Below are 27238 nucleotides of genomic sequence, written 5' to 3' on the forward strand. Positions count from 1 at the left end.
TTACAAGCAGTTGTGAGCCACCTTGTGGGTGCTGGCAATAGAACCTGGGTTCTCTGGAAGAACAGCCAGTGCGCTTGGCTGCCGAGTCATCTCTCCAGCCCCTAAGAAACCCTTGGCCTTAAATTGTGCACATCTTCCTTCACTACATCAAAGGCTTGTTTACATTTTAGTAACTCATAAGAACTAGTGCCTTAGGGTTTCTATTGCTGTGAAGAGAAACCATGACCATGACAACTCTTTTAGAGGAAAAATATTTAATTGGGGTGGCTTACATTGTCAGAGGTTTAGTCTGTTACCTTCATGGTGCGACATGGTGGCGTGCAGGCAGACATGGTGCTGGAGAAGTAGCTGAGAGCCCACATCTTGACTCACAGGAAGTGGTCTGTCTTACTGGGTGTGGCTTGAGCATAAGACCTCAAAGCCCGCCTCCACCGTGACTCACTTTCTGCAACAAGGCCACACCTACATCAACAAGGCCATACTTTCTAATAGTGTCACTCCCTTTTGGGGACCATTTTCTTTCAGACCACCACTTTCCACTCCCTGGCCTCCAAAGGCTTGTAGCCATATCATAATACAAAAAAGTATCCAGCCTAACTTCAGAAGTCCTCATAATATATCATAGTCTCAAATTTACTTAAAAGTCTAAAGTCCAAAATCTTCTGAGATTCATGCAATTTCTTAACTGTAATCCTCTATAAAATCAAAATAAAAAAAAACAGACTACATACTTCCGACATACGATGGTACAGGATGTACATTACCATTCCAAAATGGAGGGAAGGGAGAATAATGAGGAAATACTGGACCAAAGCAAGACCAAAAAACAGAGCAAACGCCTAACTTTATCTCCATGTCTGATATCAAAATGTGTGGCGGACCTCTCGACCGGCAATGAAGAATGACCACCACACCAGGATTCCACTCAGATCACGCTTTTACTGGAGTGCCCTTGATTGACGGGGAGCATGGAATGAGGGGCGGGAAAACGAGGAACAGGGAGCAGACGGGAGAGGCAGCAGGAAGCGAAGGGGCGGGGTGCCCTAAGGCAGCCGCTTAAATAGGGAATTGGCACACGGGTAGCCCTGTGATTGGCTGCCAACAACAGCTGACACCAGACCGCATCGGGATAGGCTCAAGGATCCTCATCCACTGCGCATGCGGGAAGCGGGTACGCGCAGCTCTCAAAGCCAAAGCCAAATATGGAGTTGTTTATAACCAACAAGACAGGATGTCGGCGCCATCTTGTAATGGCGATCCTGTCTGGCTCACTACAAAAATGCTTTTATTTAGATCTCCAATTTCTTTCAGCTTTGTTGACTGAAACACACTCCTTTCTCTTGGATAGGTTCCACTCCCTGTTAGCAGCTTTCTTCAACAGATATCCTACATCTCTGGCATCTCTAACATCTTGGGTCTCCAAGGCAATCAATCCAGACTTTTCCTTCAGTTTCACACAATGGCCTCTCCTGACCTCTCCAGGCCTCCATTCAGGGACACCCTGACACATGCCTGACCTCAATGACTTTCCTTTGTTACCGAAGCAAATACCACAATCTGTTTCTTCTACCCTTAATTCTAAAGCCAGAACCATGTGATTAGCAGCCTCCTATAGGGGCTGGAACATGACCCCCTTGTTCAATAACATCTTCACAGCTTTCTGTCTTTCACTGCCTAAGCTTGGTTGCCTTGAAAGAAGAACTCTAGACCAGGCTGGCCTTGAACTCAGAGATCTGCCAACCTCTTGACTTCCCAGTGCTGGTGTTACAGGTGTGCCCCACCACACCTGGCTCTAAATTTTTTCATTAATTCCTTTAAATAAGTTGGAAACTTAGGTGAATGGGGTCACTATTCTTTTAGTTCATTTCTTTATCTGTTTATCTCCTTGAACACAGGATTTAGCTCTGTTCTACTTCCTGGTGCCCCTTTTCTCAGTCTGTACGTTTTGTATTTTATTTGCTCAGCTTGCTCATTTTCATTATATATTTTAATTATAGTTAACGCTAGTAACCACACAACAGAGTCTGTGTTTTGAGATTTCTTCTGCTAATGGGATTAATCCAAACTCTTCACTTTAGTCTCAGGCAGACTCTTCAGACAAGGACAAAAGCCACTTTATTCTTCACCAAAATATCACAAGAACGATCTCTAGGCAAAATGCTAAAATTTTTTCCTCAGAAACCTCTTGAGCTAGCTCCCCCACATCACTGTCTTCCATGCTCCTACTAGTTTGGCCCAATAAGCAACACTTAAAATATTCAACTGCTTTCCTAATCTACGTTCCCATTCAAACAAAAGCACGGCCTGGCCTATCACACCACGCCCCACTCCTGGTACCAGCTTCTGCTTTAGGGTTTCTGTTGCTATGAAGACACACCACGACCATAACAACTCTTATAAAGGAAAACACATTTAATTGGAGTGGCTCACATTTTCAGAGGTTTAGTCCATTATCATCATGGTGCGACATGGTGCTGGAGAAGGAGCTGAGAGCCCAATATCTTGACTCACAGGAAGTGGTCTGTCTTACTGGGTGTGGCTTAAGTGTATATAAGACCTCAAAGCTCGCCTCTATGGTAACTCCAACAAGACTACACCTCCTAATAATGTCATGCCCTAGTACTCTGTTTCATATCAGTCAGGCTGTATCCCCAGCCTTTGCCCTCACCTCATTCCTCTCCCCCCACCCCCATCCCCCTTCACCCAGCCTTGGCTGTCCTGGAATTCACTGTGGAGACCAAGCTGGCCTCACCTACAGAGACCCACTTGGCTTTTGCCTCCTAAATGTCCCATTTTTCTATTTATGTATTTGTTTATTATTTTTTTGGTTTTTTGAGACAGGGTTTCACTCACTCTGCAGACCAGACTGACCTCAAACTCAGAGATCTACCTGCCTCTGCCTCCGAATGCTGGGATTAAAAGTGTGCCACCATCACGCAGCTATTTTTTTTTTTTTGAGACCTGGTTTTACTATATAGCTCATACTGGCCTTTTTGTATGATCTTCCAACCTCAGTCTCTGAATGTTGGGGTTACAAGCAGGTAGTACCCTGCCTGACTTGCCTGGCTCTTATCTTTTTGTTCCCTTGGGCCTTTTCTTTGGTGGTTATCTTGGATTCATGTTGCGTTGATCCCTGGTGGCTCCTGATGGTGCTCTTTACAGTAAATCTCATCTTGGACATCTGTTGCCCCGTGCAGCTGCTCAGGGCAGGGCTGGAAGCATTCGTTGGAACTTGGCTATAAATTGTTTTTGGGGAGATGGGAAAGACATGCCAGGGGCTGGTTGTGGAGCCTGAAATCTTTTCTTATTTTGCTATGAGACACCCACTCAGTCACACTGTTCCTGCTGGAGGCAGCTGCTGGCCCCTGGGGACAGTTGTTGGCAGAGTGCTGGTGCTGCCTGCTGACAGTCCGGATGAGTCCTGCTGAGACAGGTCTGGATGATGGAACTGGGGCTAGGCCGTCTCTGGGTCTTTTTTGCTCCTCCACACAGTTGCCTTACTTATGTTTTGAGACTGGCTCTCTGTAGCCGAGATGCGAGGACCTCCTGCCTCAGCATTCCGAGTGCTGGAATTACAGGCAGGTGCTGGCCTGGGAGTTTCCTTTAGAAGTCACTTTCTCAGTGTTACACACCCTTAGTGGCCCAGGAGTCGCTGCCTCAGTTGGCGAGTGCTTGCTGGTTGAGATTTCCCTTTGCGGAAGAAAAGGGTCTTTTCTGAAAAGGTTGAAGCTGTGGGTTTGTGGCTCTGCAGTCCTACTTCACACTCAGTTCTGAGATCCGCGTTAGCAGATTGCAAGACTTTCCCAAGCACAAAACTCCCTGGCACAGGAGGTGTGGAATTTGGGCAGGTGCCAGGTCCAGGTGCCCCATGTTGGACTGGGCCTTGTGCCATTTCTTTATTTCTTTATCTATCTATCTATCTATCTATTTTTAATTAGTGTCTCTCTTGTATAGACTAGGATAGCTTGCCTCTGCCTCCCAAGTGCTGGGATTAAAGACGTGAGCCATGAGCCACCAAGCCCTGTGGTTGTTTATCTATAGAGGGAGGCCGGAAGGCCTGACTGGCTTAGGTACCCACCAGTGGCCCCTGCCATCAGCTGGACTTTGCTCGTTCCTTTGGGGTTGGGATTGTCTGCTGGTGGTAGAGCCCCAGAGGTTAGTGAAAAAATGTTTGGTCACTTCACCTTGCTCTGCAACTGCAAACCAGCTGTTACTGGCAAGGTTTTTGAGGTGCCAAGGGCTGTCATGTTCTATTTTGGTCTCTGATAGCATGTGGAGGGGTCATCACAGTGGAGGAAAATCCAACTGTCCTGTCCCCAGGGGTGTGAAACTTGCCCTCCCATCAGCCACTGGCCTTTGGCAGGAGTTTCCCCTTACCCAGTCAGCGCTGTAGGGTGAGTTCCTCTCCTCAGGATCGACTGATCCTGCAGGTGCTGTGGAACTGCTGGTCCTAGCTATGCTCTAGGGTAGGAGGCACCAGTCAACAGTGACCTCCAACTTGCCTTGCATCGCAGTGGCTTGGGAGGTAAGTCTCAGCCTTTTAGTCTGAACTTTGGGTTTGTGCTGTCCAGAGCTTCCATGTGGTTTGACTGAATGTAAAGCTGTTCTAATTCCAGCTGACTCCAAAATCAGTCTTCACTCCCTTTTGTGGGCAGTACTGGGGTTTGAAGTTAGGGTCTTGGTTTCTAAGGTGGCGAGCACTGTGCCCTTGAGTTGTATCTCCAGTCCCCCCCCCCCTTTTTTTAAACAACAACAAAAACTTTGAGACACGTCTCACTGAGTTTCCTAAGACAACCCTCAGGCTTGCAGCCTCCTGCCCTCAGCCTCCTGCCCTCAGCCTCCTGCCCTCAGCCTCCTGCCCTCAGCCTCCTGCCCTCAGCCGCCGTGGCATTTGGCTTTCCAAGTCTGTGCTGACAAGCCTGGCCGCCAGCTGCACATTTAAAGCAGATGTGAAAACTCCCTACTCCTCCGCCTGGCCTGCGAATAGAACAAGCCACCAGACCAGAAATGACAGAAGAGGGTTTCTTAGAAGTGACAAGGGCAGGGCCCGTTGAGTCATCGTCATTGTTCCTCTGGGCCCCTCCTCTCACCTGACCAGCTGTAGATATGCTACTTTCCATTCTGAAGTGAAAGCCAACATCTCTTCCTGTTGACTCTTAGAGGAGGCGTGTGAGCCAGTGGTGTCATGGGGCCCAGCATTCCTTAATAATGTGATAGAGGATGAGGGGCTCCCAGGGGAGCAGGGGCAGGGGTCCACTATGCCTAGGCTCTTTTGTAAGGTGATGATGGAAAGGGAGTCTGGGAGGAAGTGAGGGTGTAAACTGTGCCTCTGACAGGGAAGAGCCATGTCGGTGGGCACAGGAGAGATGTCAAGAGTGTTACCCTGGGACTGGGTCCCAGAGGTGACTGTGATGACTTTGGAGCTACTGGGGATCAGGAAGATGTGGAAATTAGGAAGCTGGACTGAGTGGCTCATATCTATAATCCTAGCACTTGGCATGCTCAGGCAGGAGGATTGCCCTGAGTTCCAGGCCAGCATGAACTCAAAAGCAAACCCCAAACTTCAAAAGTTTTGATTGGTTTGCTTTTGTGCAGAGTGGCTTCATGTCTTTCAGGTTCCTGAGACTGGTGACAGTTTTGCTGCCAGGATGCAGTGGGAAGTGGCTTCTGCTTGGGGGCAGAGGGCATGGCGAGTCCCTGCTGTGGGTGGTCCCTTTCTGATCTGAGATTGCAGGCCAGGTTACTCCCATGCTCTCTAAAAATGGGGGAGATTGCGTGCTTCTTGAGACAGTGAGGGTTAAGTGATTACGTTCAGAAGCTTTGCAGGGCATGTCCCAGGTGTGCCATTTCACCCAGGCTGGCATTGAACTTGCTGTATAGCCAAGGTCGACCCTGTGCATCTGACCGTCTTGTCTCCACTTGCCCTGTTCTGGAATCGCAGCTGTAGGCCACTACTGCTGTTTATATCCTGCTGGGTACCCTGAGGGAGAGGCTGCACTACTGAGCTTTAACCAGGCTCCGCTGCCCCTTTCTTTGTTCCTTGAAGTTCAGGAGGAGAACGTAATCCTAGTTACAGATGCACAGGCACAGGGGGCCCACCTGATGACCCTAGCTGCAGCCTGTGTGCTGGGGTTGAGCTGGGCAAGCCCATGTTCTGGGTGGTTCCTGGCAGCTCTATGTCTTGGAGGGCAGGTGTTGTTTGCTGTAGTGAAATTGTTGAGGGTGAGAATCCTCGCTCCTGTGCTGCTGGGCAGTTCAGCTTTCCCAGGCGGGCACTCTGGTGGTAGCTGCTCGGGCTGGGGAGGCTCGGCTGCTGGCCTGTCCCGAGGGGACAACCAGGAAGAAGCTGTCTGTTTGTCTCTGTGGTCTGGTGTCTTGTTGTCCGTGTGCCCTGCTTTCCCCCAGTGAACTTTGGTGTGTGTGGTTTGGGTGTGAAGTGTGTTGTCCCTTCCCCCGAAAGGCTTATGCTTTTGAAATGTTGATCTCTAGCGGTAGGTGAAGTCACTGAGAGGTGGCTGGTTCATCAGGGTGCTATGGAATAGTCTTTGCACACCGTAAATATGTATTACTCTCATTGTTAGCAAAAAGCTGATTGGCCGCTGACTAGGCACAATTTTCAGGGCAGACAGAATGCTGGGAAGAAGGGCAAAGCCACAAGAATCCATGAACCGGGTGGAGAGGAAGCAGGACATACAGGGGAGGTAAAAGCACATAGATAGAAATGGGTTCATTTAACGCTGGGCAGTTGAACTTGAGTTCAAGGCCACCCAGGACAGCTACACAAAGAAATCCTGTCTTGAAAAAAAAAAAAAGAAAAAAAAAGAAATCCTGTCTTGAAAAAACACCAAAGGGGGGGGGAACGCTAATTTAAATTTAATTTAAGAGCTAGTTAGTAATAAACCTGAGCTGTCGGAACCGGAAGTCGCGTATAGACCTCTTTCCTCTTGCGGCCATCGCTGGATCGCAGCCGCCAAAATGAAGTTCAATCCTTTTGTGACTTCTGACCGGAGCAAGAACCGCAAACGGCATTTCAATGCACCTTCTCACATTCGGAGGAAGATCATGTCTTCCCCACTTTCCAAAGAGCTGAGACAGAAGTACAATGTTCGCTCAATGCCCATTCGAAAGGATGACGAAGTTCAGGTTGTCCGGGGACACTACAAAGGCCAGCAGATTGGCAAAGTGGTCCAAGTGTACAGGAAGAAATACGTCATCTACATTGAACGGGTGCAGCGGGAAAAGGCTAATGGCACAACTGTCCACGTGGGCATCCACCCCAGCAAGGTGGTGATCACCAGGCTAAAGCTGGACAAAGACCGAAAGAAGATCCTGGAAAGGAAAGCCAAGTCTCGACAAGTAGGAAAAGAGAAGGGCAAATACAAGGAAGAAACGATTGAGAAGATGCAGGAGTAGGGGCGTCTCATACAGTTTTCATTAAAGACTGCTTGAGTAAAAAAAAAAAAAAAAAAAAAAAAAAAAAAAAAAATAAACCTGAGCTGTCTGCTGAACATTTATAATTAATATAAAGTCTCTGGTTATTTGGGAGCAGCTGCTGGGACACAGAAACTCTGCCTACATCAGGGCTTTGACATCATCAAGAGATTAATTCACAAACATATTCATAATTTCATGACATGATTGGGAGAGGATAGGAATGTTCAGAGGTGGTGCCTAGCCTAGTTGGAGAAAGAGGATCATTGGGGGCACATCTTTGGAAGCCATCTTATCCCAGGCCTGCCTGTGTGTCCCACTTTCCCTCCCTGTGTTTCGTGGCTACCATCACACACTCCTGTTTCTGTGACGTGTGGTCTTAGCTTGGCACAGCAGTGGGACAGACGACTGTGCACCAAGACCTTAGGAACAGAGAAGTCTTTCCTCTAACACTGTCTCCCACATGTTTGTCACATGTTTGTGCATGTATTTGCCGTGTCTCAGCACCCCTGGAGTTGTATCTGGAGGCTCAGATTCTTCTGCTTCATGGTGAGTGTGGACAAGGGTCCCCCTTTGCCCTTCCCTGCCCTCTTCAGCTCCTTGCCTGTGTCATGTGGCAGTTGTCCTTTTCTGTGCGTGTGAACTCAGTTCTTAAGCAATCTGCATCCTTCTGTTACATCACAGCTCTCAAATGCTGTTCCTCATCCAGGTTCCTCCCTATTCATAACATTTTGGGTTTGCTTGGTTTGTGGATAAGGAAGCTGGGGTTTAGAGTATATGAATTCCACTCCGCCTATAGGCTGGGGTGCAGGGGTGGATTTGAGCAGGGATGTGTTGTGTAGTCTTTCACTGTGATTATGGCTCCTTTTCAGAGGCTCCTTTCTCCCACCTGCCTCTGCTATCACTCTCGTAGGACATGGTTCAAAGACCACTGGGTCCTGGTTGCCTGCAGCCCTGGTCCAGCCTGGCTGGATCCTTCCTTACCCAGGTGATTCCTGCTTCTAGATACTCTGTAGCTCTCTGGGAAAAGCCGACTAAAGGCTGACTCTCCATGAGGATCTTCTCTTCCTCTTTGAGCTGGCTTCGTATCTTTATCCACAGTCTTGTGGTTGGCTAGAATAGGAAGTGAAGTACTTCCTATATAATCCTGGGCCCTGCTGTGTCAAACTCATGTGTTTCCCAGTGTCATCGTCTGGTCAGGGTTGAGTCACTCTGCCAGGCCAGATTTTGTCTCTTCTAGTACACAGCCCCCAAGGTCCACTCTTTGCTGGCTGCCTGCTGTAGGCCCACTAGGGACCCTGTCTCCTCCTCATCTTTCAGAGACTGGTCTGGCTTTTGGGCCAGTGTGCTGCATGTATGAGCTGAGACCCTGAAGATAGGAGACAGCCTCACACTCTACTGGAGGATTTGGATACATGCCTCCAAAGCAGAATCATGTTTGGAAGTTGAGTTGGAAAGACTCAGGATTCTTTTTGTCCCCAAGAGGCAGCTTCATGTTCACTGAGGATCACGACAAGCACCCCCAGCTAGCGCTGTGTGTGTATCTTGTTGTGCGGATCATCAACTTTCTCATTTTTTAAAGGAAGACAAATTACTGACTCATGTGCTTGTTAATTTTATGACTGATTCTGTCATACCGGCTTTGTGTGCTGATAATTTTAAGCCAGTGATTAAATATTGACCAGCTACATGATTGCAAGCTGTCACTGTCATCTTAAGACTTATAGGCGGTTGGGGAACTAGGAGGATACATAACTGAATGGGGAAGAGGTTGAGTTAACAGAGATGTACCTATTAGAAGACAGAAAGAGACCCAAGAAGTTTCTAAGGTATTTTTCATTAAGGGATTGGCATGCAAATAATTTGACCATAGAAGTATTCGTGTGCGTGCACACTAGCTCCCCTGTTGTGTGTATGTGCGCGTGTGCGCGTGTGTGGGCAGGCACACAAATGGAAAGATCAAGAGAGAACCTTGGGTGTCCTTGCCTTCCCTCTGGTTTTGACAAGGGTTCTTGTGTATCTCTGTCGTGTATCTATCTCCTTAGAGGGCTGAACTAACTGACCCTTGCACTACTGAGTCTGGCTTTTAGGTGGGTTCTGGGGATTTTTTCCTAAGAGTATATAGATTTGGTTTTGTGTGTAAATTTAAAAATACTTAGAACAATTTATTATTTTTTATTGTGTGTGTGATATGTGTTTACGATGGTACATGTGTGAAGGTCAGGTATGTAGAAATTGCTTCTACTATGTGGATCCCAGGGAACTCAGGTTGTCAGGCTTGACAGCAAATGATTTAGCCCCACAAGCCATGTTGCTACCCTGCCCCCTTTTGTTTTTCTTTTTCGTTTTCTTCTTTTGAATCTATGATGACCCTCCTGTCCTGGCTCTACCGTTCCCCCCCCCCCCCCCCCCCACACACACACCACCACCACCACCACCACCACCACCACCACCTTGGAGTCAGAATCTTGGCTGTGTGGGCTCCTCCTGCCTCCACCTCTGCAGTGCTGAGATAATAAGATACACACACTCACTGTTCCTGACCTACAGTGTCACAGACTTTTAAGATTTTAAAAATGAAAACCCTTCAAGTCTTAAGTTAGGGGTTTTTGCTGTGAAGAGACACCAGGACCACAGCAACTCTTTGGGGTTTTTTTGAGACAGGATTTCTCTGTGTAGCTCTGGCTGTCCTGGAACTTGGTTTGTAGACCAGGCTGGCCTTGAACTCAGAGATATGCCTGCCTCTGCCTCCAGAGTGCTGGGATTAAAGGTGTCTGCCACTACCACCCAGCCACAGCAACTCTTATAAAAGAAAACATTTAATTGAGGCTGACTTACAATTCAGAAGCATGGTGGTACACAGGCAGACATGGTACTGGAGAAGTAGGTGTGTTTGCTAACCACTCCTGTTGAGTGTGTTTCTACCACCACGCTCACTTTAAAATTAGAGATAGCTCATCAAATACACAGCATGTTTGTGATATCCGGACCTCTTGGTTTGTATCTGTGTTTACAGTCCCTCTAAAAGAAGGAGCCTGAGTGAGTCTGAGAGCAGTGGAGAGGATGCTTCTCTGCTCAGAAGCTTAGAGCCCAGTGGCCTGGTCAGAGGGAAGGAACCTGCCGGGTGTGAGGAGTCTGGTCTGCAGTTTGGCAGCTCTAGGCCAAGGCACAAGTAGCCTGCTGTTGAGCGCCAGGTGGTCTGGGCTTAGTGTTCCCTTCCAGGTCACTCTGAGAAGTCGCCCTCCTCCGAGATCCAAATGAGTTTTGACAGCATACACAAGAAAGGGAGTATATCTTGGATGTGCCTATAAAAGAATGACTTAATGTTGTGTTATTGGATAAGATGGTACTGTGCACGGGTGGCTGTGAAACAGGAACTTGGGAGTCTCTATATCACATCTGTCATTTTTTTTTTAAGATTTATTTATTTAGTATGTATGCAGTGTTCTGCCTGCATGTATGCCTGCAGCCAGAAGAGGGCACCATATCTCATTATAGGTGGTTGTGGGCTCCTTGCTCACATGTGGTTGCTGGGAATTCAACTCAGGACCTCTGGAAGCACAGCCTGGGCTCTTAACCACTGAGCCATCTCTTCAGCCCCTACATCTGTCATCTTAATTGCTTTGTGTATGTGTGTGTGCCCGCGTATGTGAGTATGTGCACGAGTGTTGCATGTGTGAGTGGGTATGTGCGTGTGGGAGTTATGTGTGCTCATGTGTGTGAGAACTTTTCAGTGTTGTCATTGAAACTAAATACTTTCCAGAAAATGTAAATTATCTTAAAAATGTAGACTAAATGAGACAGTCGACCCTAGAGGTACAGCTCTTATCCTTGGAGCTTGGCTAACCTGGGTTTTCCTGGCCTAACCACTTCATAGCTGAATGGCATTGGGCGAGGTCATACTTGTTCTGAGCCTTGGTGTTTTGCCTCCTAAGCCGAGGAATTCAAGAGTATTGAAGATGGAGCAATTGTTGGGGTGGGTGCTACTTAGGGGTTGGCCCTGGGAGGAGCCTTGTCTTGAGGCACACATAGCCTGGCATCCTGCTCTCCCTCTCGTTCCCTGGTACTGAGGATGCGGGGAGGGCCTCTGTATGCCAGGCTCACTATCCTTAGCTGTCTCTCCAGCCCATTTCCTTCCTAATGTTTTGGTAAATAGTAGTAACCTGGAACTAACCTTCAGGTGGCCTTGGCCATAAAAGTAGACAGATCTTAGTGACTTAGCCTGAAGAACTTAACTGAAGAGAGCAGTTTTGTGTTCCAGAATCATCCTGTTCGTAATGTAGCCATTGGTAACCTTGAGTTCCTGACTCTTACCTCCCATGCTCGTACTGCCATCCTGGTTTATATATGGTGCAGGGCCTCTGAAGCAGTTGCTTTTTGTTGCTGTGATGACCAAGACAACTTATAGAAGGAAGAGTTTATTTCACCTTAGGGTTCTAGAGGGACGCTCTGTAATGGTGGAAAAAGACGGCAGTGGATGTCTTGAACAAGAAGCTGAGACATTCCCATCCAGGCATTCGGTCTACAGGCAGGGAGCTCTGAGAACAGACTGGAAGCTGGGTGTGGCTGTGAAAGCCTGTCTCCCAATGACGTGTTTCCTTCAGCAGGGCTCCACTTCCTAATGTTTCATAACCCACCCAAGAGCACCCCTAACTAGGAATCACGTGTTCAGATGTGTGTGCCCAGAGGGGTCGTTCTACTTACAATTGGGTGTCCTCATTTGAGGAGAGAGACTGAATTTTGCAAGGGTGGGACAGTGGGCAGATTTCAGGCTGTGTTTCAAGTTGACCAACTATGTCCCTAACCTTGGTGTTTCTTCCTCCTCACTGCCTGTTGCAGTCCCTCAAATGACTTTGAGTAACAGTGGAGAGCTGTGAGCATGCCCCTGGACCTCACTCCTCGGGAAGGCGTGGAGACATCTCGTGTGCTCAGCTGCTGGTGTCTCCTCAAAACTGTGCCTCTTGGTAGAGTTAGAAGATTAAGGCTTTGCTTTCCCTTTGAGCTAGTGAACTGCCTGCCCTGCCGCCTTTGTCCAGTCTTCACTGTATAAACTTGGTAAAGGGTGGACTTTGGGCGCCTTTCTTGCTTAGCAGTGAACTGTTGCTATGGGATGGAATTTTAGTTTTGACTGTCCGTATTTGTTTCAAATAGAGAATTCTTTTCTAAAGATAAAATGCCAGTTTGTTGTCCGCTCACTTCACTCTCTGGGGCTCTCATTCTCAGGTGCTTGCATGGCCAGTCCCATGCTGAGGTTTCAGCTTTTACAGACTCCGTTCTGAGGAAGGTTACAGCCCGGGCCATTTGACTGCTTGGCCTTTGACCTGCCAGAAAATTTACAGTCATCTAGTTCATGATTTTAAATGTAACAACTTCTACTGTTTATTTTTTGCTTTCTTTTTCTTTCTTGGGGCAAGGTCTCACTGTACAGCTCTAGCTGTCCTGGAATTCTCAATGTAGGCAAGGCTGGCTTCGAACTCAACAGAGACCTGCCTCCTGAGCACTGGGATTAAAGGCATGGACCACTATGCTTGGCCTGAAATGGGTTCTCGGCTATTCCAGGCTAGGGTAGGCTTCACTCTGTAGCCAGTTTGTCCTTAAACTATTGATCCTCCTTCCTTGGCTGCCCAGTGTCCATCACTGCACCTTGCCCTTGACTTCAGACGTGCAGCCCCTCCTCATTAACACGGCGCTTCTTTCTCCCTCTCTTCAGCTTATTGAGAGCTGTACACACCCTCGGGTCAGCTCGCTCTCACCGCACTGCAGGATTGACTCGGCTCCTGGGAGTTCCTGACGTGGTGTTTCGCTGAGTGACAGTGCACAGGTGCCAGGCCTGTCATGTTGGATTGTTTTAAAGCAGCTGTAGTGTTCGCTAACAGCCTGCAGATTGCTGGGTTTCAGTTTAAAAGACACTGTGACCGAGTCTTTGCGCTTAGGCGGTATGACTAAGAGCTAAACTAGCACACCGCCCTGGGAGCTGGGAGTTGAGTTCCATGGTGCCGAGGGCATCTGCCGGGGAGGGTTGCCCATGAGCCCCTAAATCAATTCCGAAGAAGCTGTGTTCAAAGACTTGAGTAGGTAACAGGATCTGCCCTCCCTGTTTATATCATCACTTCAATTTGATAAATTTGTGTGAGATACCAAGTGTATGTCTTCGGAAAGCAGCCTTCTCTTTGACTTCTGCGCACCTCACTGAACCCTGTTCATTTCGCTCCATCTGCATTTCCTTATGTTTGGTTCTCATTGCAGACTTCTGTGGCACTGTGGGTACTTCAGTCACTGGGCTGTGAGGAGCTGTACTGATGTCAGGCTAAGGTTTTCAGTGAACTGCCTGCCTGCCTGCCAGCTTGGATAAACTTGGAATTACAGCTCGCAAATGAGAGATTAGCATTTCTCTGAAACTCCCCATAGCAATGAAATGTGCTAGTGTCCTGCAAATTGCTACCTGACCGCTTTAAGGAAAGCTTCACTTTCTTCACATAGAATCAAGATTGCTTACTGCAGGATGGGCGTGGCTACCCGCTGCCGACTTAGTCCTCCAGCTTTAACCAAGTTGCTCTCTTTCTTTTTTCCCCCTCACCCCTGAAGTCACTGCTACTTGTCAGGGCTCAGAGTAATTCCCCAGCCTGGCACAGCTGTGCCGTCATCTTCAGTGATCCACTGCTCGCCCCCACTGACTCAGTTTCCATCAGAGCTTATATATATTGTGTGTACTGCTCACTTATTTCCCTTTCTTCTTCTTCCAGGGGCCTGGGAACTTGGTCATTCTGTACCTCTTGGGAAATCTTGTGGCTGGGCCTCTGTAATCCCAGCACTGGGGAGAGGGGGACACGGGCATAGGGATGCCTACAAGTTTGGAATCCACCCCCACCCCGCATGTCCCCCCTCCCCTCCAGCCCGAGGAAGAAGAAACAGGTTTTATTGATGATTTTCTCTGGGCCAGCTACAGTGCTTGAGTGATTTTTTTCATACATGATCCTCCTGGCTCTGGAGGTAACCAAGTCTGTTGAGTAGTCGCTGCTTTAAAGCCTGACTTCACCTCAAAGGCCTGGCACTTAAGTAACCAGTTTTTCAGGTTTGTAGTAGCTTAGTGGCCACAAATTCCCAGGACACTCCGTCACCTGCCAGATGCTCACACACCCTTCTTTTGGGCAGGGGCCTCTGATCCTGGAGTCCAGGCCCAAGGTTAAGAGAGCTGTTTGTCCGTGATGCTAGTGGTACTGCTTGGGCAGTAAATTCTAGTCAGAGAAGGCTACGGACAGTACCTGGTAGCTTTGGGAACTTCTGTGGGTGTTTCCGTGGGGCAATAGTCACAGGGTCACATGACTAGAAATGGGTGGGAGCTGTCTCACTTCTGAACCTCTACCTCTGGGTAGGCTTATCCCAATAAGTCTGATTTAGTCTTTCTTTCCTCCTCTCATCAGAACTGTTCAAAGTTAATCAGAGGTTTTGTTTTGTGTGTGTGTATGTTGTAGTGATATTTCATTTGTATTTTAATAAATAAAGCTTGCCTGAAGATCAGGGAATAAAACAGCTCCACTGGTCAGCTTTACAGACCAGGCAGTGGTAACACATACTGCTAATCCCAGTCACCACACTAGTTGCCATAGAAACTGTGTGGTAACATGCCTTTAATCCTAGAACTAGAGAGGATTATAAGATGGGAGGAGACAGCTCTCAGTCACAGTCTCATTCTGAGATCCTGGAGGCAGGATCGCCACTTCAGACTGAGGTAGAGATAAGAGCCAGTGGCTGGCTGTTTTGCTTTTCTGACCTTCAGGTCCAATTTCTCTCTCTGAGTTTTTATTAATCATGCTTTAGTATGTGTGTGTTTTTTTAAAGCACATTCTCAAGAAACTTCTTACCCACTCTCTTCCTTTTCTTTTTACCCTTGCTGAGAAAATGGACCCCAGTTTATAAAATGGGCAAGCATTCTCCCAGGGAAGAGTAGAGGAAGAGTAGATAATTACTTGGCAGAACCAAAAAATCCCAATGATTTTGTTTGAGGTGTTCAGGTTGACAGTAGCAAATAGTCAGAGAGGGTTCTGCAGAGTTCTCTGTAGGGAACCGGCCTGCAGAAGATCTTGTCTCGTGGTGAGCAGAGTTATCAAGTCAGTTGAGGTCCAGACTATAGTCTGCCAGAAACAGGCCCGCTTTACACATTATAGCTAGTTTTTAAAAAAATAACAGAATAAAAAACTTGAGGAATGGAGCTCGATTGATGGAGTCCCTGTCTAACATGCAGCTAGGGGGCCTAGGTTTGGCCCCTGACCTCAGCACTCAGGAGATGGGGACAGGGTCGTCAAGGAAAAAGCTTGAGAGTTAAAAACAATCCCTTGGAAAGACTGGAGAGATGGCCTAGTAGTTAAGAGCCCTGGCAGCTCCCAAATGCCTGCAACTACAGTTCCAGAGGAACTGACACCCTCTTGTGGGCTCCTTGGGCACCGTACATATGTAATACACAGATGTACATGCTGGCAAAATACCCATACATATAAAATATTTAACACAGAATAAAATACAGCAGTCTTCTGGGTCTTCAGCACTCTGGGGTGACTGGGCTGGACCCACCTCACACAGTGTGACTTAAGTAGTAGCTCACCTGAGTTGATGTTCTTAGAGTAAGGATGGATTTGAGTATTCTCAGGTTTTCCCAGCCAGGTGGTGTGGGGTAAAAGGGCCAGCCAAAGAAACCCACCCTGGCCCTGAAACCAGTGCTAAAGAAACACACTTTTGACTCTAGACTCAGAGTCAGTGAAAGAAACCCACCCTGGCCCTGAAATTAGAGCCAAAAGGCTAAAAAGGGCCAGTGAAAGAAAGACTCCTTGGCCCAGAAACCAGAGCCATTCTGCCCTTGATCAACTAAGCAGAGAACGGACCAATCACTGAGCACGAGATCTAGCCAATCTGAGCTCGAGGGACTGAAATCTGACTAGTTCCACCCTGAAAATCTCCTAAGGAGCCCTGTGTAAGCATTTCCACCCTGACAGAGGCAGCCGCTCTCCTGGGTTCTTCCCTTCCAATAAAATGAGGATTGAGTGAGACCTTCTTTCACGGGGAGCAGAGACTGAGCAGGGCTGAAACAGCTTGGCTGGGGAAGCCTTCTCCTGCTGGAGCAGGGCTGTAAGCTGCTACGCTTACAGTGACCTGTGGTATTCCTTGGCTCCTGACTGCTAGAACCCCTTTCCATCCGAGCTGTAAGGCTTAAGGCGGCACTTGGTAGATTCTATCCTGGCCACTCTTTCTTTCTTTCTTTCTTTCTTTCTTTTTTTCTTTTTTTTTTTTTTGATTTTTCGAGACAGGGTTTCTCTGCGGTTTTGGAGCCTGTCCTGGAACTAGCTCTTATAGACCAGGCTGGTCTCGAACTCACAGAGATCTGCCTGCCTCTGCCTCCCGAGTGCTGGGATTAAAGGCGTGCGCCACCACCGCCCGGTTTTTTCAATTTGCAACATTTGACTTGGTATTTTTGGCTAATGAAAGTATCTTCTTGTTAGCAGTAGTTGAAACAAATATGGCTAGAATGTCAAATCAGAGAGGAGTTAATTGTCAGGTCAGTGACAGTGACAAATGGCCTATCTTCTTTTCCAGCTACACTTGGGAAGCTGTTGATTCCAAAAACAACGCAGTTTATAAGATAAACGTCTGTGGAAATGTGGATCTTCCAGAGTGTGGGCCGACAAGTGCTGTTTGTATGTGTGACTTAAAGACAAAAACCTGTCGATCAGTGGGTAAGTAAAATAACATTATGTAAGCATAATGCATGGCTCTAGTGGTGTACACAACTGTATGCTTATATTATAATATAAATAACAAATAATAATTTAATAGACATTTTTTAAAAAGATTATTTTGGCCATGTGTTTGCGCGATTCGGGTTCCCATAGCTTTGGCTTTGGGTTGGGTGCGGGTGCAGGTTCGAGTTTGTGTTTCCGCGGCATGGGTTCTGGTTTCTGCGGCACGCCTTCAGTTCAAGATCTCGGTTCTTGCCGCGCTTTCTGCTCGCGCGCGCTTTCTGCAGTGCGGCCTGGCAGGGCTTCGAAATTCCGGTTTCTGCGGCGCCCCTAGCTTCGGGTTTGGATTCCCGCAGCGCGGGTTTGTGGGTTCCTGAGGTGTTGTTTTTTCGGTTCATGGAGTCCCTTCGCTCTGCTAGGCTCTGGGAAGTCTCCTCATGTGGAGTGTGGCTCAGGCTTGGCTTCACCGCACTTAGCTTGTCCCCCTCACGCCTAGCTGGGCTTGGCCAAAGCTTGCCTCTGGGGCAACAGAGTGCTGAGTGACTGTCCCCCTGCAGCTGCGCAGTGAGATCCATCGCTGTTCTTTGTAAATCTTGCAGCTCAGATGGAAAGGGACCTAGCCTTCTGGGCTGGAAACTGGGCTGCATTTGAAAAGACAACCCTGCATGCTTAACGCTCCTGGTTTGTGTAGAGCTTATCTGTGAGCAGAAGGCCCTATATGTCGTATGTGTGTTCACTATTTTCATCCTGATTCCCTCGGAATAGGCGACTCTGATTTGAAAAGTTCATCCAGATCCCTCCTGGAATTCAACACCACCACGGACTGCCACCCTTCAGATTCCCAGCACAGAACGCAGAGCAGCATTACGTTTCTGTGTGGGAAGACCCTGGTGAGTGGGCCACAAGGCGTGGTCTCCCTTCTGGCATTCTTGTGAGAGAAGTCCTGATCCAGGAGGGATAAAGGCTAAAATTAACAGCCAGACTCGGTCCACATTCACTCACCCCATCCAGAACCACTAAGTAGGCAAATCTTAAACATGGTGAGACTTGAGTTAGGATGAATGTTAATTTTGAATCAGCCCGTAACTGCTCATTGTACACATTGAGATCTTAATGTCTCTGGGTGGCATCATGAACTGTGGAGGTGGTGATGTAGAGTAAGCTAGCTGCTGACTTCTGCCGATTGCTCTAAGGGTTTGGTGTTCACTGTATGGGAAACAGGGTTTGAAGATGAACTGGGGCTTTGCACATGGGTTGGGGAGGTAGAAGTTACCGAGGGTCTGTTGATCTGGAGTCATCCCTGGCTGCCAGAAGGGACTGCCTGGGGTGGGGTCTGGTGAGTCTACAGGGCTCCTTAGGGACCTCCTCACAGGATGTATGAGGTCATACTTTCTGGCTTTGATTTTGCTGATTTTTGGTCAGAGAACATTGGGCTCTTGAGAGGAAGATGAAGACTCACTCCCATGCGTTTACTTGGCTTGTGGAATTGGAGCGGCTGGCGTGTCTGGAGACTCTCCTATCCCAGCCTTTCCATTTGGGGAAGTTCTTGGTAACCTTGTTACACAGCAGTTAGGACTCCTTGCCACACCGTTAGTTTACCTGTGAGGTCACTATCAAGTGGTATGGTAACTTTCTTTTTAAACAGGGAACTCCTGAGTTTGTGACTGCCACAGACTGCGTGCATTACTTTGAATGGAGGACTACTGCAGCCTGCAAGAAGGACATATTTAAAGCTGATAAGGAGGTAATGGGGTTGGGGCCTATTTGGCTATGAAATCTACTCTGGAGACCCTGAGAGACAGAAAGGGTGTGGATTTGGATGGGAGAGGAGGGGGAAGAATTTTGAGGAGTTAGGAGAGGGGAAACCATAATCAGAATGTTTCTTGAAAGAAAAATCTTTTTTTCAAGAAAAGGAAAAAAAAAAACTTCATAGAAGGTTGTTACTGGGGATGGTGAGAGGTTTCAAATATTAGGTTTTATTTTTGTGGATGTCAGGGTCTGTTTGTACAGAGAAGCTATGAGATTCATTTGTTAAAAATTACTTCCAGTCTGGCTTCTGGTAGTGTACATGACACACACAGCCAGGCCTGGGTTTAGGTTTTGTCCTGAGGGTCCCACCTCTGGGGCCCTCAGGGATCTAACTGCTTCATCTTCCTCTGCTCCGGCTTCCTACTCATGGTAGATCTCACTTGGATGATTCTTTTTCTGCCAGTTTTTTTTTTATTAATTAATTAATTAGTTAATTATTAAAGATTTCTGCCTCCTCCCCGCCACCGCCTCCCATTTCCCTCCCCCTCCCCCGATCAAGTCCCCCTCCCTCGATCAAGTCCCCCTCCCTTGTCAGCCCGAAGAGCAATCAGGGTTCCCTTCCCTGTGGGGAAGAGCAGTCAGGGTTCCCTGCCCTGTGGGAAGTCCAAGGACAACCCACTTCCATCCAGGTCTAGTAAGGTGAGCATCCAAACTGCCTAGGCTCCCACAAAGCCAGTATGTGCAGTAGGATCAAAAACCCATTGCCAGGGCTGGAGAGATGGCTCAGTGGTTAAGAGCATTGCCTGCTCTTCCAAAGGTCATGAGTTCAATTCCCAGCAACCACATGGTGGCTCACAACCATCTGTAATGAGGTCTGCTGCCCTCTTCTGGTCTGCAGACATACACACAGACAGAATATTGTATACATAATAAATAAATAAATATTTAAAAAAAAAACCCATTGCCATTGTTCTTGAGTTTTCAGTAGTCCTCATTGTCCGCTATGTTCAGCGAGTCTGGTTTTATCCCATGCTTTTTCAGACCCAGGCCAGCTGGCCTTGGTGAGTTCCCGATAGAACATCCCCATTGTCTCAGTGTGTGGGTGCACCTCTCGCAGTCCTGAGTTCCTTGCTCGTGCTCTCTCTCCTTCTGCTCCTGATTTGGACCTTGGGATTTCAGTCCGGTGCTCCAATGTGGGTCTCTGTCTCTGTCTCCTTTCATCGCCTGATGAAGGTTAATATCCAGGAGGATGCCTATATGTTTTTCTTTGGGTTCACCTTCTTATTTAGCTTCTCTAGGATCACGAATTATATGCTCAATGTCCTTTATTTATGGCTAGAAACCAAATATGAGTGAGTACATCCCATGTTCCTCTTTTTGTGTCTGGCTTACCTCACTCAGGATAGTGTTTTCTATTTCTGCCCATTTGTATGCAAAATTCAAGAAGTCATTGTTTTTTACTGCTGAGTAGTACTCTAATATGTATATATTCCATACTTTCTTCATCCATTCTTCCATTGAAGGGCATCTAGGTTGTTTCCAGGTTCTGGCTGTTACAAACAATGCTGCTATGAACATAGTTGAGCATATACTTTTGTTGTATGATAGGGCATCTCTTGGGTATATTCCCAAGAGTGGTATTGCTGGGTCCAGGGGTAGGTTGATCCCGAATTTCCTGAGAAACCGCCACACTGCTTTCCAAAGTGGTTGCACAAGTTTGCATTCCCACCAGCAATGGACGAGTGTACCCCTTTCTCCACAACCTCTCCAGCAAAGGCTATCATTGGTGTTTTTTATTTTAGCCATTCTGACAGGTGTAAGATGGTATATTAAACTTGTCTTGATTTGCATTTCCCTGATCGCTAAGTGTCTTTTGGCCATTTGAATTTCTTCTGTTGAGAATTCTCTGTTCAGCTCAGTGCCCCATTTTATAATTGGGTTGATTAGCCTTTTATGGTCTAGTTTCTTGAGTTCTTTATATATTTTGGAGATCAGACCTTTGTCAGTTGCGGGGTTGGTGAAGATCTTCTCCCAGTCAGTGGGTTGCCTTTTTGTCTTAGTGACAGTGTCTTTTGCTTTACAGAAGCTTCTTAGTCTCAGGAGGTCCCATTTATTCAATGATGACTTTAATGTCTGTGCTGCTGGGGTTGTACGTAAGAAGTGGTCTCCTGTGCCCATGTGTTGTAGAGTACTTCCCACTTTCTCTTCTATTAGGTTCAGTGTGTTCGGACTGATATTGAGGTCTTTAATCCATTTGGACTTGAGTTTTGTGCATGGCGATAGATATGGATCTATTTTCATTCTTCTACAGATTGACATCCAGTTTTGCCAGCACAATTTGTTGAAGATGCTCTCTTTTTTCCATTGTATACTTTTAGCTCCTTTATCGAAAATCAGGTGTTCATAGGTTTGTGAGTTAAAGTCAGGGTCTTCTGTTCGATTCCATTGTTCGACTTCTCTGTTTTTATGCCAATACCAAGCTGTTTTCAATATTGTAGCTCTGTAATAGAGTTTGAAGTCAGGGATCTGCCAGTTTTTATTGCCAGAGTCTCATGTAAGCCAGGCTGGCCCCAGACTTGGTACGTGGCTGGGGATGACCTGAATGAAACTTTAATCCTTCTACCCTCCTGTGATGGTTAAGCCCGATTGTCTGCTTGATAGATTTAGAGTTCCCATGGAAATGAACCTCTGGGTGTGTATGGGGCTTTCTAGATTGACTTCATTGAGGTGGGAAAGCAGACCTGACTGTGGGTGGGAACCTTTCTGGGGCTCAGGTCCTGGAGTGAGCAGAAAGCAGGAACTGAACTGAGCACCAACGTGTCTGCTTCCTTGTTGTGAATTAAATGTGACAGTAGCCACACATGCCTGTTGTCTGCCGTGATGAACAGAGAGCCAAATAAGCCCCCTTCCTGAAGTGCCTCAAAGAGGAGGAAAGGCACTGGGGCTGCGGATGTGAGCCTGGCCGCTGTCTGCTCTCTTCGTTAGAGCTCCAGCCTCAGCTGGGGTGCCTGCCCCAGATGGTGCCTTTTAAATCAGCACCTAATCCAGTAGGTTCTGGGAGGATCTGTGTCTCTGCACCCCCTCTCCTAGTACCTGGGGAGACGTTGCAGAGGTGGTGCTGGTAGCCTGGCTAAAGCTAGAACAGTGAATAGACAAACAGCAGCAGAGGCAGTAGCTCAGGGTTAAGTCTCTCAGACAGACCTTCCCCAAGGCCTCTGGGGACAGGCTTTCCCCAGCCTTACTCCTGCCTTCCAGTCTTTGCCTAGCTAGAGGGCTGCTGCTTGTTCCCGTTCTCACAGCCCATGGCACGTTGCGCTCTGAGTAAATGCTGTGTGTCTCTTGCTTGTGTGGGGACACTGATTTGTGGGGTTGAAACACTTATGTTTGCTGTTCTTTCTGGCTCTTTGAAGCAATCTGGACCTCATTCCATAGCCTAGGCCGTCTTCACGTTTGCAGTGCTTCTTACTCTGCCTTCTTGAGTGCAGGGGCGTCAGCACCTTGGTTGCTTTTGACGCAACCCAGTTAGTCAGACTTCTTGCTGTCTTTCTAGGGGAATGTGGTGTTCAGCTGGAGTTCCCTCCTGTCACAGGCTCCTCCACCCCACCCCGTTGTCAGAGAGTCAGAAGCAGGGCGTGTGTGGTAGATTGCTTAAGGGTCTTCGGCTAGTCGGCCACTCTTGGAGGTGAAGTAGGGGAGTGTGGGGTTTGATGTGATCTCTTAGCTCTTTGTGATATCGCACAAGGCCAGTCTAGGGAAAAGGTCAGTGGACAGAACCTTCCTGTAGGTTTGATAATGTCTAAGAGACATTTGAGAGCTGGGTGATAAACAGTTAACTGTTGTACCCTCACCTGCCATCTAAGAGATAAAACATTAGAGCGTTTTGTTACAGAGAATGTACTTGGAAATGGCTGTAGAGACTGGATTTTCAGACTGGTTGGTTGGGCGGTGTGATAGTGTGCTTCCTACTGCTGTGATAAGCACCATGGCTAATAGCAGCTTGGGGAGGAAAGAGTATTTTGGGATACATTCTTTTCATGCAATTTCAAATAAAATCTTATCAGTAGCTACTTTTCCCTTGGTGGCCAGGGCCTTTTCACTCCTGGGTTCATCTTTGAATGTGCATGTTTTTGTTTATGAAAGAGTCAAAACTCCAAAGCACAGGATTTTGCTGACAGTAGTGGACCCCTTGATATTTTTATTATAAAATGCCCGTTAGTTCACAGAGATGAGAGAATGGTCATGAATGAGAGTGGAGTAAGGATACTTCACGCCGCCCATCAGAGGGTTTCTATTGCTGTGAAGACACACCATGATCACTGCAGCTCTATAAGGAAAACATTTAATTGGTATGGCTAATGAAGGGGCCTGGTCGATTGATAAATAACCAGACCAGCTCATTACAAAAGATTTAGTTTTTTTTTTTTTTTTTGAGACAGGGTTTCTCTGTGGCTTTGGAGCCTGTCCTGGAACTAGCTCTTGTAGACCAGGCTGGTCTCGAACTCACAGAGATCCACCTGCCTCTGCCTCCAGAGTGCTGGGATTAAAGGCTTGTGCCACCACTGCCCGGCAAAAGATTTAGTTTTTAATAATTGAGGAAAAAGGGAAAACTTACAGGACCAAAGATCCCCCCCCCCCCCCCCCAACACCAGGAGCGCTGGGAACCAAAGAGGAAGAAACAAGCGCACCTGGGTATTTTATCTGTTTTCTGTGGCCCCAGGGGGACACACCCTAAACAGAAGGTGATTGGCTGAAGTCCCCCATCAATGGCTTGCCTACTGTAGCAGCTGTTTGGCTATGTGTGTGGAGGAGGCTGGGAGTCTTGTGGAATTTGGCTGTTGCTCCCTGAGTAGTAGGAACCTTTTTGAGCAGGGAGAGGTGTTCTGGTTTTCGAAGATTGGTCATGTTGTGAAGTCATTGGCTAGGGGTGTGTGTAGGGGATCAAAGCTGCAATTGGGGAGCCTGTTAGAGACTGTTGGATTCTGGTAGTTTGGACAAGGGTGGTCATGGTGGAGGTGACAGAAAGTAGGACATCAGGGGCTGACTCGGAGAATCAACTGACGTAACTAGCTAGTACTTGGATATGGGATATGAAGGAACTTGGCCGCAGCCAGATGTCATGGTTTTGACCCCAGGCTACTTGCTGATCTCCCCCCACCCCATCCCCAATTGTCTGAGGTGGAGGACTGCTGCTGTTGGGAAACCGTATGCTCACGTGAATATTTTGAAGTGGTTTCTGTGCCGGGTGGTGGTGGTGAGAGCAGCAGATCCTTCAGATCTGGATCATCTGACAGGTGTCTGAGCCATTCACATGGCAGCAAGGTTGAGCCGGCACTGGGGAGGGGGGCCAGGCGCCTATTTGGGAGCACCTCTGTGTTTGTGATTGTTTTAAATGTTGCCTATTGCATGTGCATGGTATGTGTGGGTTGCACTTGGGGAGATCTGAGAGGACACTTTGTGGAGCTGGTTCTCACCTTTCACTTTTCGGTGGCTTCTGGGAATTAAATATAGTCTCCAGCCAGGCGTGTGTGTGTGCTAAGCACCTTTACCCACTCAGCCTCCCTACTCGAACCACCTCTGGATTTAGAATCAGAAGATGGTGAGGATGCAGCCAGGGCAGAAGGAAATAGTTTCCTCTGGACAGGAATCTAAGGGAAAGGGGAGTGAAGGGCCTCAGGCTGTGGTCATTCTCTATCACAGACCTAAGAAATGAGCTTCAGATCTGGCAAGAGGCAAACTCACCTGGCAGGTGTGGCTCTGGTGGGTGAGGGGCAGGCTCCAGATATAACAGTGCTAGGAAGAAGAGACAAAGGACAGGGCGGCTCAGGGACTTTTCTCTTGAGGTGCAGAGAAGAGAAGATAGCTGTAAGGAAAGTCACTGGTAAGGAGGCGGATCTTGTTGCATACTGCAGGACGTGGTCCAGGCCTGGTGAACCATGGTGATGGGAGGTGAGAGGAGGTGGTTAGGGATGTGCAGCCTAAGAAGGGGCAAAGGCCTTAGAGATGCTCTAGAAGACTGAACTGTTTTTTTGAGACAAGGTCTTAACTATGTAGTCCTGGCTGGCCCGGGAACTTGCTATGTAGGCCAGGTTTGCCTCAAACTCACAGAGTTCTTCCTGCCTCTGCCTCCTGAGTGCGTGCCACCACACCTGACAGAACCATGTTTGTTTTGCACCTAAGGGATAGAAATCATGGTTGTGTGGTGTCCATCCCAAGTTTGTGGTCTGCCGGCCCCAAGCTGTGGGGTAAAGGAAGGCTGGCTCACTGTCCTCTGCTTCCCTAGGTGCCATGCTATGCATTTGATGAGAAGTTAAAGAAGCATGATTTAAACCCACTGATCAAGTTGAGTGGTGGCTACCTGGTAGACGATTCTGATCCTGACACATCTCTGTTCATCAACGTGTGTCGAGACATAGGTAAGTCTTTTACGGGAGCAGGGTGGGAAGTGGTCGTCACTTGCCCATTAGTTCTCTCTGGAGAACTGCGTTCTCTCCCTCAGCAAATCTGATCCTTCCCTCCTCCAACCCTGCAACTTCTGCTCAAGCAATTGCTTCTGCTGAAGGTTTTCTCTGCCAGATACTTTGGGATTTGGGGCTCCATGGTGAGGTTTGTTTCAGTTTGCTGTGTTTACCCAAGCCCCGAGGCTTTGGATTGGAGGCTGGGTCAAAGGGACGAGGAATGAGAAGGCTTTGAGAGTGTGGCTGTCATGTGTGCTGGGGTGGGAATGACTCTGGTTTTCTTTGGAGAACTGTGAGAGGCCAGCATATCTTTTCCTGATAACCAGAGGCTGTAAATGAAGGCCTTTATCTCAAAAGGGCCGTCTAGTTTTACTGCGTATTTATTTATTACTTGCTATGCGCCCCAGTTCTTGTGCTTTCCTCATGGGCTCAGCACTGGAGCCCTGTAGACCAGGACTGCTCTTTCTGCTCTGCTAACTGCAATTGTGCCAGAAAGAAACTGTACTGACAAGTAAGAAAATTTAAAAAGGAAAGAAATAGGAGGCCATAGTTTTCTGTTTTCCTTATGTTTCTTTCTTAATATATATGCGATATTGGTCTTAGAAAAATTTTGGGGAAAAAATACCAGTTCAGTACTACACGACACTTAGTGGGTGGTAGGTATGTCAGTTCTTTATATTGAGTACAAGCACATTCATCTTACCTGTGTATTCTAATTAGCTGTCTAAAATAATATTTAGACCCTACCCAGGACTGCTAGTGACCAGAGGTGACGTCAGGCTTTTCGTGTGAGGTTACAATAACTTCAGTTTGATCCTAAACTTCTGCAACACTGTGATGTTTCAATCTGGAAAACATTGAACTTTCTCGTTCTTTTTTTGTTTCTTTGAGATAGGGTTTCTCTGTGACTTTGGAGCCTGTACTGGAACTAGCTCTTGTAGATCAGTCTGGCCTCAAACTCACAGAGATCCACCTGCCTCTGCCTCCCAAGTGCTGGGATTAAAGGCGTGCGCCACCACTGCCGGGCGAAATTTCTAGTTCTTAAATTCCATTTGGAAAACAAAGTTGTGTTCCTTAAAAACAAACCTTTGAATATTGCTTTAATTCAATAAATACTTCAGTTTTTCTTTCCAATTTTCTGGTAGTTTTGGGAGAAATTATCCTTTATGGTCTTTAAAGGTGGTCTCGTGTTTTCCGCTGCTCCTTCTTGAGCCCTAGGAAGTTATCCCATACTAACTTTGAGGGTCCCTAAGGGCACATGTCTACATTAGACCTGTGACTATTATTTAATGACTTGTCTTTTCTTGCCCATGGGTACCAGCAGTCTGCCTGCCGTGAAGGCTCTGAAGTGGTAGCCCCTCATGGCAGTTGCTGTGTGTGGAAATAAGCAGCTGTTTTGACTCCAGTGGGGCTTGGAGAGCCGGCAGGCGGCAGGGTGTCCTTTCACTGTGATTACGGTGGTTGTTGAGGTCCTGGGGAGGTGCTGCAGGTTCCTTCCATGTATAGTGCTGTTTAAAACTTTCTGTGGCTTGGCTGCTTTAGAGGTTCCATCATAGCCTTATCATCCTAAAGTTTCTGCTGTCTTGGAGCTTAGGGCTGGGAGGAGGAAGTACCTGGTGGAGGAGTAAACACAGTATGATCCAAGGACTAGTGGGGAGCGAGGGCGCTGAGAGATAGGGAGAGTCTTTTAACTTGTCCCTATAACACCCAATTTTCTAGCATCTCAAACTTAAAGGGACAATGCTAGAGTTAGACTTAGCGCAGATGTGAACATTTGTAACCACAGGTGACAAAGGAATGTCTGTCACCTGGGCGCCCTTATGTGCCAGGCAGACTGGTACCTGGTATTTCTTCGCCCACACGCTAGGTGGAAAG

At 47.6% G+C, this 27238-nt stretch overlaps 2 protein-coding genes across 2 annotated transcripts in view; both read left to right on the plus strand.

The window, feature by feature from the left end:
* The window catches only part of Igf2r (insulin like growth factor 2 receptor), a 94362-nt gene that overhangs the window by 6887 nt on the left and 60237 nt on the right, over positions 1-27238 (plus strand). The window contains exons 2-5 of the mRNA XM_041680038.1: positions 17017-17156; positions 17925-18049; positions 18805-18903; positions 25189-25321. Of these exons, the coding sequence (XP_041535972.1) occupies positions 17017-17156; positions 17925-18049; positions 18805-18903; positions 25189-25321 (497 nt within the window). The remainder of the gene's footprint in view (positions 1-17016; positions 17157-17924; positions 18050-18804; positions 18904-25188; positions 25322-27238) is intronic.
* LOC121466373 (60S ribosomal protein L26) lies at positions 6921-7450 on the plus strand. Its single transcript, XM_041680039.1, has one exon. The coding sequence runs from the start codon at positions 6976-6978 to the stop codon at positions 7411-7413; it is 438 nt and encodes a 145-aa protein (XP_041535973.1). The 5' UTR covers positions 6921-6975; the 3' UTR covers positions 7414-7450.

The sequence above is a fragment of the Microtus oregoni genome, unplaced genomic scaffold (assembly GCF_018167655.1).
Source record: "Microtus oregoni isolate MIOR12 unplaced genomic scaffold, Mior012 000033F_ref0000390, whole genome shotgun sequence".
Lineage (NCBI taxonomy): Eukaryota > Metazoa > Chordata > Mammalia > Rodentia > Cricetidae > Microtus > Microtus oregoni.

Coding starts and splice junctions, on each gene's coding strand:
- LOC121466373 (XM_041680039.1), top strand. CDS start 6,976: ATGAAGTTCAATCCTTTTGTGACTTCTGACCGGAGCAAGAACCGCAAA.